This window comes from Halichoerus grypus, chromosome 2, assembly GCF_964656455.1.
Source record: "Halichoerus grypus chromosome 2, mHalGry1.hap1.1, whole genome shotgun sequence".
Taxonomy (NCBI): Eukaryota; Metazoa; Chordata; class Mammalia; order Carnivora; family Phocidae; genus Halichoerus; species Halichoerus grypus.
In genome coordinates, this window is record NC_135713.1 from 159,342,334 (window position 1) to 159,354,811 (window position 12,478).

At 46.9% G+C, this 12,478-nt stretch overlaps 1 protein-coding gene across 19 annotated transcripts in view; it reads left to right on the top strand.

The window, feature by feature from the left end:
- Nucleotides 1-12,478, top strand: part of NCOR1 (nuclear receptor corepressor 1) — a 157,753-nt gene that overhangs the window by 133,979 nt on the left and 11,296 nt on the right. For 13 of the 19 annotated variants that reach the window (XM_078067955.1, XM_078067963.1, XM_078067960.1 and 10 more), the window contains 10 exons: nucleotides 28-237; nucleotides 696-845; nucleotides 1,395-1,511; nucleotides 4,304-4,469; nucleotides 4,659-5,152; nucleotides 7,918-8,046; nucleotides 8,495-8,652; nucleotides 8,801-9,024; nucleotides 10,020-10,166; nucleotides 12,312-12,454. In XM_078067955.1, the coding sequence (XP_077924081.1) occupies nucleotides 28-237; nucleotides 696-845; nucleotides 1,395-1,511; nucleotides 4,304-4,469; nucleotides 4,659-5,152; nucleotides 7,918-8,046; nucleotides 8,495-8,652; nucleotides 8,801-9,024; nucleotides 10,020-10,166; nucleotides 12,312-12,454 (1,938 nt within the window). The remainder of the gene's footprint in view (nucleotides 1-27; nucleotides 238-695; nucleotides 846-1,394; nucleotides 1,512-4,303; nucleotides 4,470-4,658; nucleotides 5,153-7,917; nucleotides 8,047-8,494; nucleotides 8,653-8,800; nucleotides 9,025-10,019; nucleotides 10,167-12,311; nucleotides 12,455-12,478) is intronic. The other 6 variants (XM_078067956.1, XM_078067971.1, XM_078067966.1 and 3 more) reach the window with 3 other exon arrangements.

Genomic DNA, 12,478 nt, shown 5'->3' on the forward strand with positions numbered 1-12,478 from the left:
ATGCCTTTCTCTCGTTCTTGCCACCAGCAGCTGCTGCTTACCTGTTTCAGAGACAGCTCTCCCCAACCCCAGCGTACCCCAGTCAGTACCAGCTTTATGCAATGGAGAACACCAGACAGACAATCCTCAACGATTACATTACCTCACAGCAGATGCAAGTGAATCTGCGCCCAGATGTGGCCAGAGGCCTCTCCCCACGGGAGCAGCAGCTGGGCCTCCCGTACCCAGCCACAAGGGGTGCGTGTCTTGGCATTCGGGTTTCCTAGGATGTGTTAGGTGAACCGAGTAGCAGTGAGTATTTGCTGAGTGAACGATGGAATGGAAGAAGAGGCAGCCCTGTCCTTGCCTCTGTAGCTTTTAGCCCTCGGAGGTAAAGTAATGCGTGAAGACGGGGTGTTTTGGTGAACACTGACATAGCTAAACTATCTGAAATCATTGTCTTATCAGTTTGCCGTCTCTCTCGGTAATCTGTCCGTGCTTTTAGGTGACTCGTATGGGGCACAGGATTTCATAGCCTTGTGTAGATTTAAAGAATTTCTTACAAAGTCATGATGATCTTAACCATTTTTATTTATATTGTATACAAAGTATCATTGAGTTACAGAGAGAAAGGATTTTAAAAAGCCATGTACAGTTCTGTATCTTTAGAGAAACTGACATTTAACATCATTTTATTGTCTTTGCCTTGCGAGCAGGAATCATTGACCTGACCAACATGCCTCCAGCGATTTTAGTGCCTCATCCCGGGGGCACGAGTACGCCTCCCATGGACAGAATCACTTATATTCCTGGCACACAGATTACTTTCCCGCCCAGGCCATACAACTCTGCGTCTATGTCTCCAGGTGAGAGACCAGTCACGCCCATCTCTGCTATGACCAGTGTGTCTAAGTGTTGACAGCATAGTCTTTGAAGGCGTTTTGGGCTTTCCCCCCATCTGTCTGTAGGGTTTTTTTGGTTTGGGGTTTTGTTTTTTTTTTTTTAAAGATTTATTTATTTATTTGAGAGGGAGAGAGCGAGCAGGGGGAGGAGCAGAGGGAGAGGGAGAGACTCTGCTGAGGGGGGAGCCTGACACAGGGCTCGAGCCAACCGCCCTGAGATCACGACCTGAGCTGAAATCAGGAGTAGGATACTCAGCCGACTGAGCCCCCCCAGGCGCCCCTGCTTTGCTGTTTTTCACTTAATATTTAGTAATAGTTTTTCTATGCCATCTGTCACCAGATACGCCAGAAATATCCCAGAAGCTTGTGTTAGGTGTCACTTGTCATCCAAGACTCTACATCTCAAGTTGGGAGCGTTTTGAAAAATTTCCAGTCACTTAAAAATGTAAAAGTTGTTTGTACCCGGCGGGTTGATGTTCTTGTCTTTAAGTTGCAGATTTCTGTGTTTTACAGGACACTCGACGCACCTTGCAGCGGCCGCGAGTGCTGAGCGGGAGCGCGAGCGGGAGCGGGAGAAAGAGCGGGAGCGGATCGCTGCAGCCGCGTCCTCAGACCTCTACCTTCGGCCAGGTGAGCGGCGTGCTGTTGTTCGTGCCGTAGACTCTCCTTGGTAATCGGTACGACGGGGCGTCGGGCTTCCTGTTGCGGGGGCTGCTGAGCTGATCTTAAACGCAGGAATCAGGAGACAGAAAGTAATCTCAGGCCTTAAGTGAAGCGCAGGTGAAGGTGCAGTACGCGAACTCTGAACAGGAAGCCGAGGTTTTCACCAGGAAGGCATCATTTTGATTTGGCCCCAGCAGTTGGCTACCATTGGGCCTGACGATACTGGGTACAGAGCTCAGTGAGGCTGAAAGCAGCCCGAGCAAAGGCTCCCGGCCACGAAGACGCAACGTGCTGTGGGGCTGGCGTTTGAGGAAGACGGCCATACAGGGAGAAGGCCGGGTAACACTGGGAATGACAGGTGCTGCCCTGTGGCGGGAGGAGGGCCTGGAGGTGGGTTAGAACCCTGGAGGGGGCGTGGGCTGGCGCCAGGAGCCACAGTGAGGCCATGCGGCTGGGCAGGGCCGGGAAGAACACTGTCACCGTGTGCAGAGGACTGGACAGTAGCTTGATGAGGGGGGGCGTGGGGGGGGGCGCGGGAAACAAGCCGCTCTGCACGGAAGACAGAGCAGGATTAGGGAAAGGAGAGAGGGAGGGAGGGAGTTTCACCGTGGGACATACTTTGAAGCCTCTCTGGAACATTTGTTCTGACCCGTGGTAGATTTGTCATTTTGCGTTCTGTTCCGTCAGTGAGAGGAAAGTGCTTCCTGTGTCCATGTTGCCGGACAGACAGATCTGGCCCTTAGGAGAAAAGACAGGCTGCACACGGGGACCTAGGAGTCCCCTGCAAGGGTCGTGACTCTGGCTGGGGTGAGATTTCCCAGCAGCCGGTGTGTGGGGAGGGTGGGTCGGTCCGTAGGTGGTCCTGGCAGGGGTGTTAGAGGTGCAGGCAGAGGGGACCAGAGACTTGGTCAGAGAGGTGGGTACAGAACCGAAGGGCGCAGGGCAGGCAGGCTGTCACACTCATGCTCATGGGGGACAGACCTTGACATCAAAGTGGTGGCATAGAGCAGGGACCCAAGGCTGGTCTTCGTATTCGACCCAGGAATGTCATTCCTGAGGATTGATGTTGAATGCATCAGTGGTTGCAAAGCCTGAAGACACTGAGCTGTAACCTACTGTCTGTATATAGTAAAAAATCACTAAGTGACCACAGGAAATGCTTTAGTGAGTTGTGAGGTAGCAGCCTAATACTGATTATATGTTGACTGCATAACAACATGGCCATTGATTTAATTAAAGGAAGCATAACTTGGGTAGGAACTATATATTTTTTTGAGTTTTTTTTTTAATTTTATTTTATGATGTTATGTTAATCACCATACATTATATCCTTAGGGTAGGAACTGTATTTTAAAAATGCTCATGATCACATTAATGAATAACATGCAAATTCAAGATGATATAATACCATTTTCCTCCATCAGACATTTAAAAAGCTGATAAATATTCTGTGTTGCTGTGTCCAAACATGGGACTCTCACACATGGTCAGCGGCAGTGTAAACAGGGATAGTCTTTGTGGGGATACAAAAACTTAAATAGCAGTGCCTCTTCTAGGAGTCTAGAAACGCTTCTATCAGCTGTTGTGAGGTGGGAAGGGGGAAGATGGCTGAGAAGCTTGCGCTAGGTGGTCCGTGCTGTGGGAGTAGGGGCGTATGCGAAAGCGGCCAGCTCTTCTGAGGACAAAGGACAGAGGAGGCAGAGAAGAGAGGGATTAGAGAGGGAGTTTGAGATCTTCCCAGTGAGTAGTGCTGACCAAGTCCAAGCAGTGGCTTTGTCACGGGAGAGCTGAGGTCAGTAAACAAGACCGTCTCAGCTGTTGGGAAGCTGTTCGTGGCGCTGAGTCTTGGGGGAGGGCAGCGTGAGTGACGTGTCCAAAGAGAGCTCGCTGAGAGGAGCCCTTTGCTGGGCAGGGCAGAGGTGGAGTGGAGCAGGGAGAGCCGCGGCCGGACGAAGCTGCTCAGACCCGGGCTGGCGGCGGCGTGCGGTGTCCATCATGGTACTTAGACGGCTGCACCGAATGGGATTCTGGAAATGATCAGCACGCCAGCGTCTGAGGAAAAATCTGAGAGATGAACTTATCTGATTTGTGTGAGGGCAGCTGACCCTTGCACAACTCAGGGGTTAGGGGCGCTCACCCCCCCCCCCCGCCCGCGCACTAGAAAATCCAGCCATAACTTTGACTCCCCAGAACTTAGCTGCTGACAACTTCCTATTGACCGGAAGCCTTACCGGTAACAGAAACAGCTAACTGACACATATTTTGTATGTTCTGTGTATCCCATACTGTATTCTTACAGTAAAGTAAGCTAGAGAAAAAATGAGAAAATCGTAAGGAAAATACATCTACTGCAGTGTGGTGTAGTTTTCACACCGAAAATCCACGTGTAGGTGGAGCCGTGCTCTTCAAACCCCTGTTGTTAAAGGGTCAACCCTATGTGATTGTTGGCGTTACTTTTGTTTCTCTCCGAATCAAGGTAGAAACTTGTCACATAAACGGAAGTGACAGTAAATGATAGTTGACGTTTTTGTTGTGAGTTACCGATATGGTTTTATTACATCTTTATTGAGAAGCTCTTAGAGAACATACTTCTAGAAAGGCCAAAAAGCAGGGTATCCGGTTTCTTACCTTTTTTCTGTTTAGGAATATTAGGAAATGAACAGGCCCTGAATGTCGCTGTCTCTAGCTTCTTCCTTATGGCTTGTCTTTTCTTCTTCTTTTTTGGTTTTTTGGGTTTTTTTTTTTTTTGGCCTTCGCAGGCTCCGAACAGCCGGGCCGACCGGGCAGTCATGGATACGTCCGCTCCCCGTCCCCTTCAGTAAGAGCCCAGGAGACCATGTTGCAGCAGAGACCCAGCGTGTTCCAAGGAACCAACGGAACCAGTGTAATCACACCTTTGGATCCAAGTGCTCAGCTCCGAATCATGTGAGTCCCTTGTGCGCATTTTGACCGAAAGTGGCGGTCTCTGGCACATACCGCACGCTCGCGAACATGTGACCGCGATGGTTTGGGGATGTACGCTTCGTTGTTGCCGCTTGTCCTCCCGCCGCCCCAGCACGTCCCCGGTGGAGCCCGCCCTTCACGGACTCGTGTGTGATTTGCTTTCGTTCGCAGGCCGCTGCCCGCTGGGGGCCCGTCGATAAGCCAGGGCCTACCGGCCTCCCGCTACAGCACCGCTGCGGACGCCCTGGCTGCCCTTGTGGACGCCGCAGCCTCTGCCCCCCAGATGGAGGTTTCCAAAACCAAAGAGAGTAAGCATGAAGCTTCCAGGTTAGAAGAAAATTTGAGAAGCAGGTCAGCAGCAGTTAGTGAACAGCAGCAGCTAGAGCAGAAACCCCTGGAGGTGGAGAAGAGATCTGTTCAGTGTCTGTACACTTCTGCAGCCTTTCCAAGTGGCAAGCCCCAGCCTCATTCTTCAGTAGTTTATTCTGAGGCTGGGAAAGATAAAGGGCCTCCTCCAAAATCCAGATATGAGGAAGAGCTAAGGACCCGAGGGAAGACTACCATTACTGCAGCTAACTTCATAGACGTGATCATCACCCGGCAAATTGCCTCGGACAAGGATGCAAGGGAACGTGGCTCTCAAAGTTCAGACTCTTCTAGTAGCTGTATGTATCTCAATCTGAGTTTTGCAATGTGATATCTGAGTAAAGAATTACTTTATTCTTTAGGTAAAGCAGAACAATATGATATAAAGAAAATCCTGATCTGAGAGTAAATGTAATGGAAGGGTTCTGTGGGTTAGTAGTGCAAAAATGTCTCTTCTGCTGTTTGTCATGATTATTTAAACTTCAGAGTTTCTTAAGTATGCCTGTCAAAGTATTTTCCATGAAAACACTGTGTCCCTTTAGAGGTAAAATTGGAAAGTAGACAGGGCAGAGCTCGTGATCATTTTTGGGCATCTGAAAGGTCAGAGAGGCTACCAAGGCCTCTTAAGAAGCATTTTCTAGGATGAAGTTCAGTATTTAGGTTGATACCCCGAAGTCTCTTATATCTTTTTTCTAACACAAATTTTTAAAAAGCAAGACCACTGAATTACTGGTCATTGGTATTTACATGATACCTTTTTTGCAAGCTGGATCTTTAAAATTTTTTTCATGTATGTATTGGTCACTTTTATTCCTTCTTTATGCATATGCTCCTATTCTGTGCTCATTTTCTGAAATTGTTTTCATGCGTTAATTTTTTTTTAAACTGTTTTTAAATTCTATTTTAATTCCAGTATAGTTAACATAGAGTGTTGTTATTAGCTTCAGGTGTGTAACATAGTGACTCAGCACTTCTGTACATGACTCGGTGCGCGTCATGATAAGTGTACCCTTCATCCCCATCACCGATTTCCCCCAGCTCCCCTCCGGTGACCACAGGTTTGCCCTCTCTCGTTGCAAGCTGGATTTTGATCAGGTCTGGTTAGTCATTTTGACATGTACCCTGTTGAATCCATAAGAGTCCACAAATCTACAGTAAAATGCTGGAAGAGTTACTTCAAATTTATTTTTAACGACTGCCTAAATTCTGTATGGAATTCTGGAAGGAAGAATCGGGTATTTAAGCAACTATCTGCTAATCCTTGAAGTAATTTAACCATATGTGGGCATCTCTCAGTTGTTTTTGTTAATGAAATTGAGGAGAGTTGGAGAGTTCTTATGCTTCAGCATGCAATGTGTAATTCTTTTTACCCCCGTGCCTACTTATAATCTGTTTGGGTAAATATCTACCCCATGGCTGAGCTTTTTGGAAAGAAGGGGACAGATTGGTAGTCTGCTGTGTAGACAGAAAACTTCTGTTCACCTGGGAGTATGAACATCTGCAAAATAGGTATTACACATGCAGAAACTTGCTAGCTGAGGAGGATCTGTCGTTGCAGGAGCAGGCCTGGAGGGAGGTCACCAGCACACCTGGTGACCCATCCAGCCTGTGGCTTATTGGACGCTGGGGCGCATGGCTCTAGTCACTGGCTAGTACTCCCTTTCAGTTGGCATCACAAACCAGACTTTGCTCTAGGAGTCTGACCTTCAGAAGGTCTGAAAATAGGAGGTTTGTCGTCTTTTCTGAGTGGGGTTATTTTTTTTTATCACTGGGTAAATGACTTGCATGGAGTCCATAGGCTATTTATTGTTACTCAGTGTGGTTTTCAGTTTTTCCCTTCAGAGCCCCTCTCCCGCCTGAAGGTGAACACAGTTTAGCCTCAGACTTTCCAGTGACTGTATATTGGATGTGGTGACCAGATTTAGGGCGCTGGGGACATAAACAGTGATGAATTCCCGTGGATACCGAAGTCACCAAGTAGTCTAAATTACTTCGGAAATAGTTACTTTAGTTCCTGAAAGATCATTTCCGTCCCAATTACCAGGTTTCTGTCCTGAGTGTACCAGAACCCAGCTAATTGCAACTTGCATGGCCTGGTGAAGGGGTAGGAAGAAAGGGCTGTTCAGTTGGGTACTGGAGGATCTCAGTGGGAGCCTGGTAATAGAGCTTATGCCGAGCTTCTATACCTGTGTCCAGGACCCACTGACTGATCACACTTGTTGATCCAGCCAGTCATACATGGACCCTTTGGGCCTCGGACAGTTTTCTCAGATTCTGCAGCCTGTAGATGCAGAGTGCACTCTAAAGTCAGAAGGTTCCAGAGCAGGAGGTTCCATGTATCTGTCGCCTTGCTCTGAGGACATGGCAGGACTGTGAACAGCGGCTACCCCCCTCACTCCCCCCCACCCCATTGCATCAACCCTCTGTCAGTTTTCCTGGGAACTTCCGCTTAGAGGGGCCTTCTCTGATGTGGGCATCCTTTCCCAGGGGGGTGAATTTTCTTCTTTTCAGACATTCCCTACCATTTCTGTGTATTTTCACAGTGTAACAGTGCTGAGAAATCATTTGGAGTAATACTTTTTGTCTGCAGTAATCCAGTGATTTGTGAAAATTATTATATAATGTTACTTCATCAGTAGCTTTAAAATCATCATGATAATGAAGCAACTGTGTAGCCTGAAAGTTTTTCTAAGAGCCGACTGTCCCCCAGAATTTTAATCATTGGAAATGGTCAACTGTGGAGATCTACTGTCTGATTTGTTCAGCCTCCGCTGAGAAGTGTCCTTCCTGGTGGTGGTGTTCGCCGCAGATCTGTTCCCTAGCCTGCCTCACCTCAAGGTCCTAGAAGCCACACAATTTCATAAAACCCTGTTCCCTACAGAGACTAGGAGCCTGAGGAAGCCCTTGCGGACCATTGATACCAGTGCATTGAGCTGGTTGGTTTTTATCATCGAACGTTTCTGAGAATAAAAAACAAAAATATGTGAATAGGTTTGAAGAATTTGGACTTTTGAAACTTCTCACAGGATTAGTTTTAAAATCAGATTCTTTACTTTTCTTAAAGTATCTTCTCATCGGTATGAAGCACCCGGCGATGCTATTGAGGTGATCAGCCCTGCTAGTTCACCTGCGCCGCCCCAGGAGAAACTGCAGGCCTATCAGCCAGAGGTGGTGAAGGCAAATCAAGCGGAAAGTATGTATTTTTTAGCCACCAGGTTGACCTGTTTTCATATCTGCACCTGGCATTTGCTTCTGATCATCTGTCTGGACCGTGTTAAGAAAGAACTGGTTTGGTTTTGTTTTAGAGTAATCTCTATAGGAGTCTGCTTTAGAGACATTTAAAGCTGCACTGATGGAAAGTTGGTTTTAAGCTTTTATTGATCACTCCTTTGTTTACATTTAATGATACAGGAAATCGTTGATATTTTGTTTGCCCGCTTACACTTTCACAGTTCATTCTATACTAGTCCTGATTTCTGTCAGCCAGCCAGTGTTTTTCCTTTCAAAATTAAGATAATGAATTCTGCTTAGAGAAAGGTATCACATCCCTCGCATGTGCCCCTCTGAGTCGTGTTCAGTCTTTGATGATGAGTGAAAGGCCGGGGCATCCCTGAGTAAGACATCCGTCTGTCCTCCGTTAGGTGAAGCCACCAGACAGTACGAAGGACCATTACATCACTACCGACCCCAGCAGGAACCACTGTCTCCACAACAGCAACTGCCCGCCTCCTCACAGGCCGACGGCGTGGGGCAGGTGCCCAGGACCCACCGCCTGATCACACTTGCTGATCACATCTGTGTAAGTTATTCGTTAATTTTTCTTCTTTTGATCAACGCAGAAGGCACATTTCACAGAGAATCACAAAAAAGATGTCCAGGTTTTTTATGCTACAGTTTTTGGCAAGTACTCAACTGGTTTAACCAACTCCTTCTTTTTTCATTCACAGCAAATTATCACACAAGATTTTGCTAGAAATCAAGTTTCCTCACAGCCTCCCCAGCAGCCTCCCACTTCTACATTCCAAAATTCACCATCTGCTTTGGTGTCCACACCTGTGAGGACTAAAACATCAAATCGTTATAGCCCAGAATCCCAGTCTCAGTCTGTCCACCATCAAAGACCAGGGTCAAGGGTCTCTCCAGAAAATCTTGTGGACAAATCCAGGGGAAGGTATGGTTTTTATTTCAAACTCTATGTACATTTCCCAACAGTAAAACAATGTTGTTTTACTGTTATTCTCCACAGATCCCCCCACAGATAGGGGATTCATTACTTACACCTAAAATTTATTTACCTTCATTCCTTGGGAAATACAAATGAGGGTTTTCCTTCTATATTCTTGAAATGTTCACTGTCTGGGCAATTGGTACGATCTCTTTTTAATGTCTATTCAAAAGTCAAGTCTTTCCATTGAAGGGAGGTGATAGATACTGTTTCAAGTTTGATAAATCAAGAAAAGTATAAGATTTTTTAGAGTTTTAGAGTTAACCACCAAAGAACTCAAAGAAAAATGGTCAAAAATGGCCACCTGTAAAAATTGGATGGGGCTGATTGGGAAAGGAGGTGACAGGGCATATACCCATATATAATTATACTCACAGGTCACAGGTGGCTCTTAAATGTGTAATCACTAAGCCAAAAACTTGTTTTGGTCTAAACACTATGTGTCTCTCACATTGTACTTACCAACATGGTAGCCAGAGGAAGACCATTAAATTGCAGAGAACCGCTCAGCCCTACAAGGGCGTAACTTGAGCCTGTCTGGACTCCCCTGACAAGCGCTCAGGGTTCAGTTTGGTACTCCAGTCCTTTCTCTCTTAACTTAATGGGGAAAGACCTGGTAAGCAGTGAAAGGCTGGAGGGCTTGCTGGAGTAGCTGGCCAAGGGCAGGATGGCGGGGTGTGGTGCCGAAACACACGGTGGCCTTGACCTCCTGGCGGAGCACTGCCTGTCCTGGGTGCTTGGCGTGTGTGCACAGATAAAGCAGAGGCAACAGACTTTTTGGTAACTGGGTATATAGTGAAAACCTGAGGCGATCTTTTTTTGATAGAAATTAGCAACTTTTATTCCTTCTCTTGAATATAAGTAATGAGTGAACCAGTTTCTGTTTCAGATAATTCGTAGGTGGGCCCTAGGAGCACACTCTAATGCTTTCTGTGTTACAGTATTAGGCCTGGAAAATCCCCGGAGAGGAGTCACGTCCCTTCCGAGTCCTACGAGCCCATCTCCCCGCCCCAGGTCCCAGTTGTGCATGAGAAACAGGACAGCATGCTGCTACTGTCTCAGAGAGGAGCGGAGCCCGCGGAACAGAGGTGAGCGGCCAGCTGTGTGTCCCGGCCGGCAGCTCCCGAGAGAGAGAGAGTGTGAGAGAGTGTGTGAGCGAGTGTATGTGTGTGAGTGTTAAGTGTGTATGTATGAGGGAGTGTGTGAGCGTGAGTGTGTGATGTGCTTCCGGTTTTCCTTAAGTCAGTGCCTCTTCTTCCTCTGCTTGTATGTTACCATAGGAGACTGGAAGGATCCTGTAGTCTCTGTTTTCCCAGTGATCTAATCCTAGTGGATTTTATTTATTTTTTTAAAGATTTTATTTATTTGACAGAGAGAGACACAACGAGAGAGGGAACAAGCAGGGGGAGTGGGAGAGGGAGAAGCAGGCTTCCTGCAGAGCAGGGAGCCCGACGCGGGGCTCGATCCCAGGACCCTGGGATCATGACCTGAGCCGAAGGCAGATGCTTAACAATGGAGCCACCCAGGTGCCCCTAATGCTAGTGGATTTTAATGAAACAGTGATACTTTAATGATTTCTTCTTGAAATTAAGCCTTTCTAGATCTGTTTTTTAAAAAAACCTTTTTTTTTCTTGTGGTCACCCATTGATCCAGCCACTCTGTGGACTGTACATGGAAGTAACTGCCTCACATATGTTTTCTTACCTGTTTCTTACCCGACGCCTGTGAATTCTTAGATTTTTATTCCTCTCTGCATTAGCTGCCTTTGATTTGGCCCCGACCCAGTCCACTTCCCTAGAGCGCTTTGTCCAAAACTCAGACTCAAGCTCCAAGTCATTAGGTTGGCATTTGAGTTCCTCTATGAGCAGGTTCTTGCCACATCTCATTTCTGCCACACCACCCTTCCTCTCTTCTCTTTGTCCACTACCAGCTGCTTCCTGTCCCCAGAACGCCTTTAAGTCCCCCCCGCGCGTGTGGTTTTCTTAGTGTACGGCACCCGCGACGTTCTGCGCGGTGAGCCCAGGATTTGCCCGTGGTCAGAGAGGGTCCAGCTGTAGAGCAAGGCCTCACTGCACAGCCCGCGCGTTTCTTACAGCGTGTGCGGGCTTATTTACGTATTGTACGTGTTCACGGCTGGGCAGACAGATGTTGGTACCTTTCAGTGAAATGAAGAAAAATCCATTTTTGGAAAGGGGATGATGTTAAATTTAATTACGTGTTTACATGGTTTCCCTTAAGTTTGTGAGGTTTTTGAGGACAGGGCCACATCTTATTTTTCTTTCACATATTTGTCTCTCTTGACATATAGTAGGGATTCTTAAGTTTGAATGAATCCACATGACCAGATTAGGTCATCAACAGCCTTTCACACGTTCTTGGCTATCATCTCTGGCTCTAGCTAGACCACTGGTGGTCTTGAGCTGTTAAAGGAAACTTGCTTGTTTAAAATGTGTTAGTACAGGAAGCTGCGAATGGACTGTGCAATCTTTTACATGAAGCTCAGCTCATCTGGTGGGAGGCTTGAAATGATTCTGATGGAGGCAGTGTTATTTCTACATTGTAGCTCTTCTGTTGAAGTCCACAAGGTTTGATTGCTTAGGTATGAGCTCTTGCTATTTTATAGGCAAGTAGTGCTATTAGTTTTAATTTATTGTACTTCAGAGTAGTTCTGCTAATAGAACAGTTCTCGGCCTATGTGGTGGCTGTAAATATACCGGTGTCTGTGGTTAGGCAGATGGCCCCGGGGTGGGCTATTTCTGAGTTTTCCTGTTAACATCATTTGCTGCTTACTCGGTCTTTGTTAAGAATCTCTGTCCTGGGACGCCTGGGTGGCTCAGTTGGTTGAGCGACTGCCTTCGGCTCAGGTCATGATCCTGGAGTCCCGGGATCGAGTCCCCCATCGGGCTCCCTGCTCGGCAGGGAGTCTGCTTCTCCCTCTGACCCTCCTCCCTCTCATGCTCTCTGTCTCTCATTCTCTCTCTCTCAAATAAATAAATAAAATCTTTAAAAAAAAAAAAAAAAAAAAAAAAGAATCTCTGTCCTGGATTATCTCCATTCCTGTCCTGATTTTTTGCAAGTGCTAACGTACTTGTGTCCTGAAATACGATGTAGGGTTGTCACCACAAACACGAGATGGGGAAGTGGTAGTTTTCCCAAATACTCTATGGAAGTCCCCAGGGTTAGGGGCCCATGACGAAACAGAACTAATAATAGACATGACTGTGTCCCCACAGGAATGATTCCCGCTCACCAGGGAGTATAAGCTACTTGCCTTCGTTCTTCACCAAGCTTGAAAACACGTCACCCATGGTTAAATCAAAGAAGCAGGAGATTTTTCGTAAGTTGAACTCCTCTGGTGGAGGTGACTCTGATATGGGTAAGTGGGATTTCTTTCATGAAT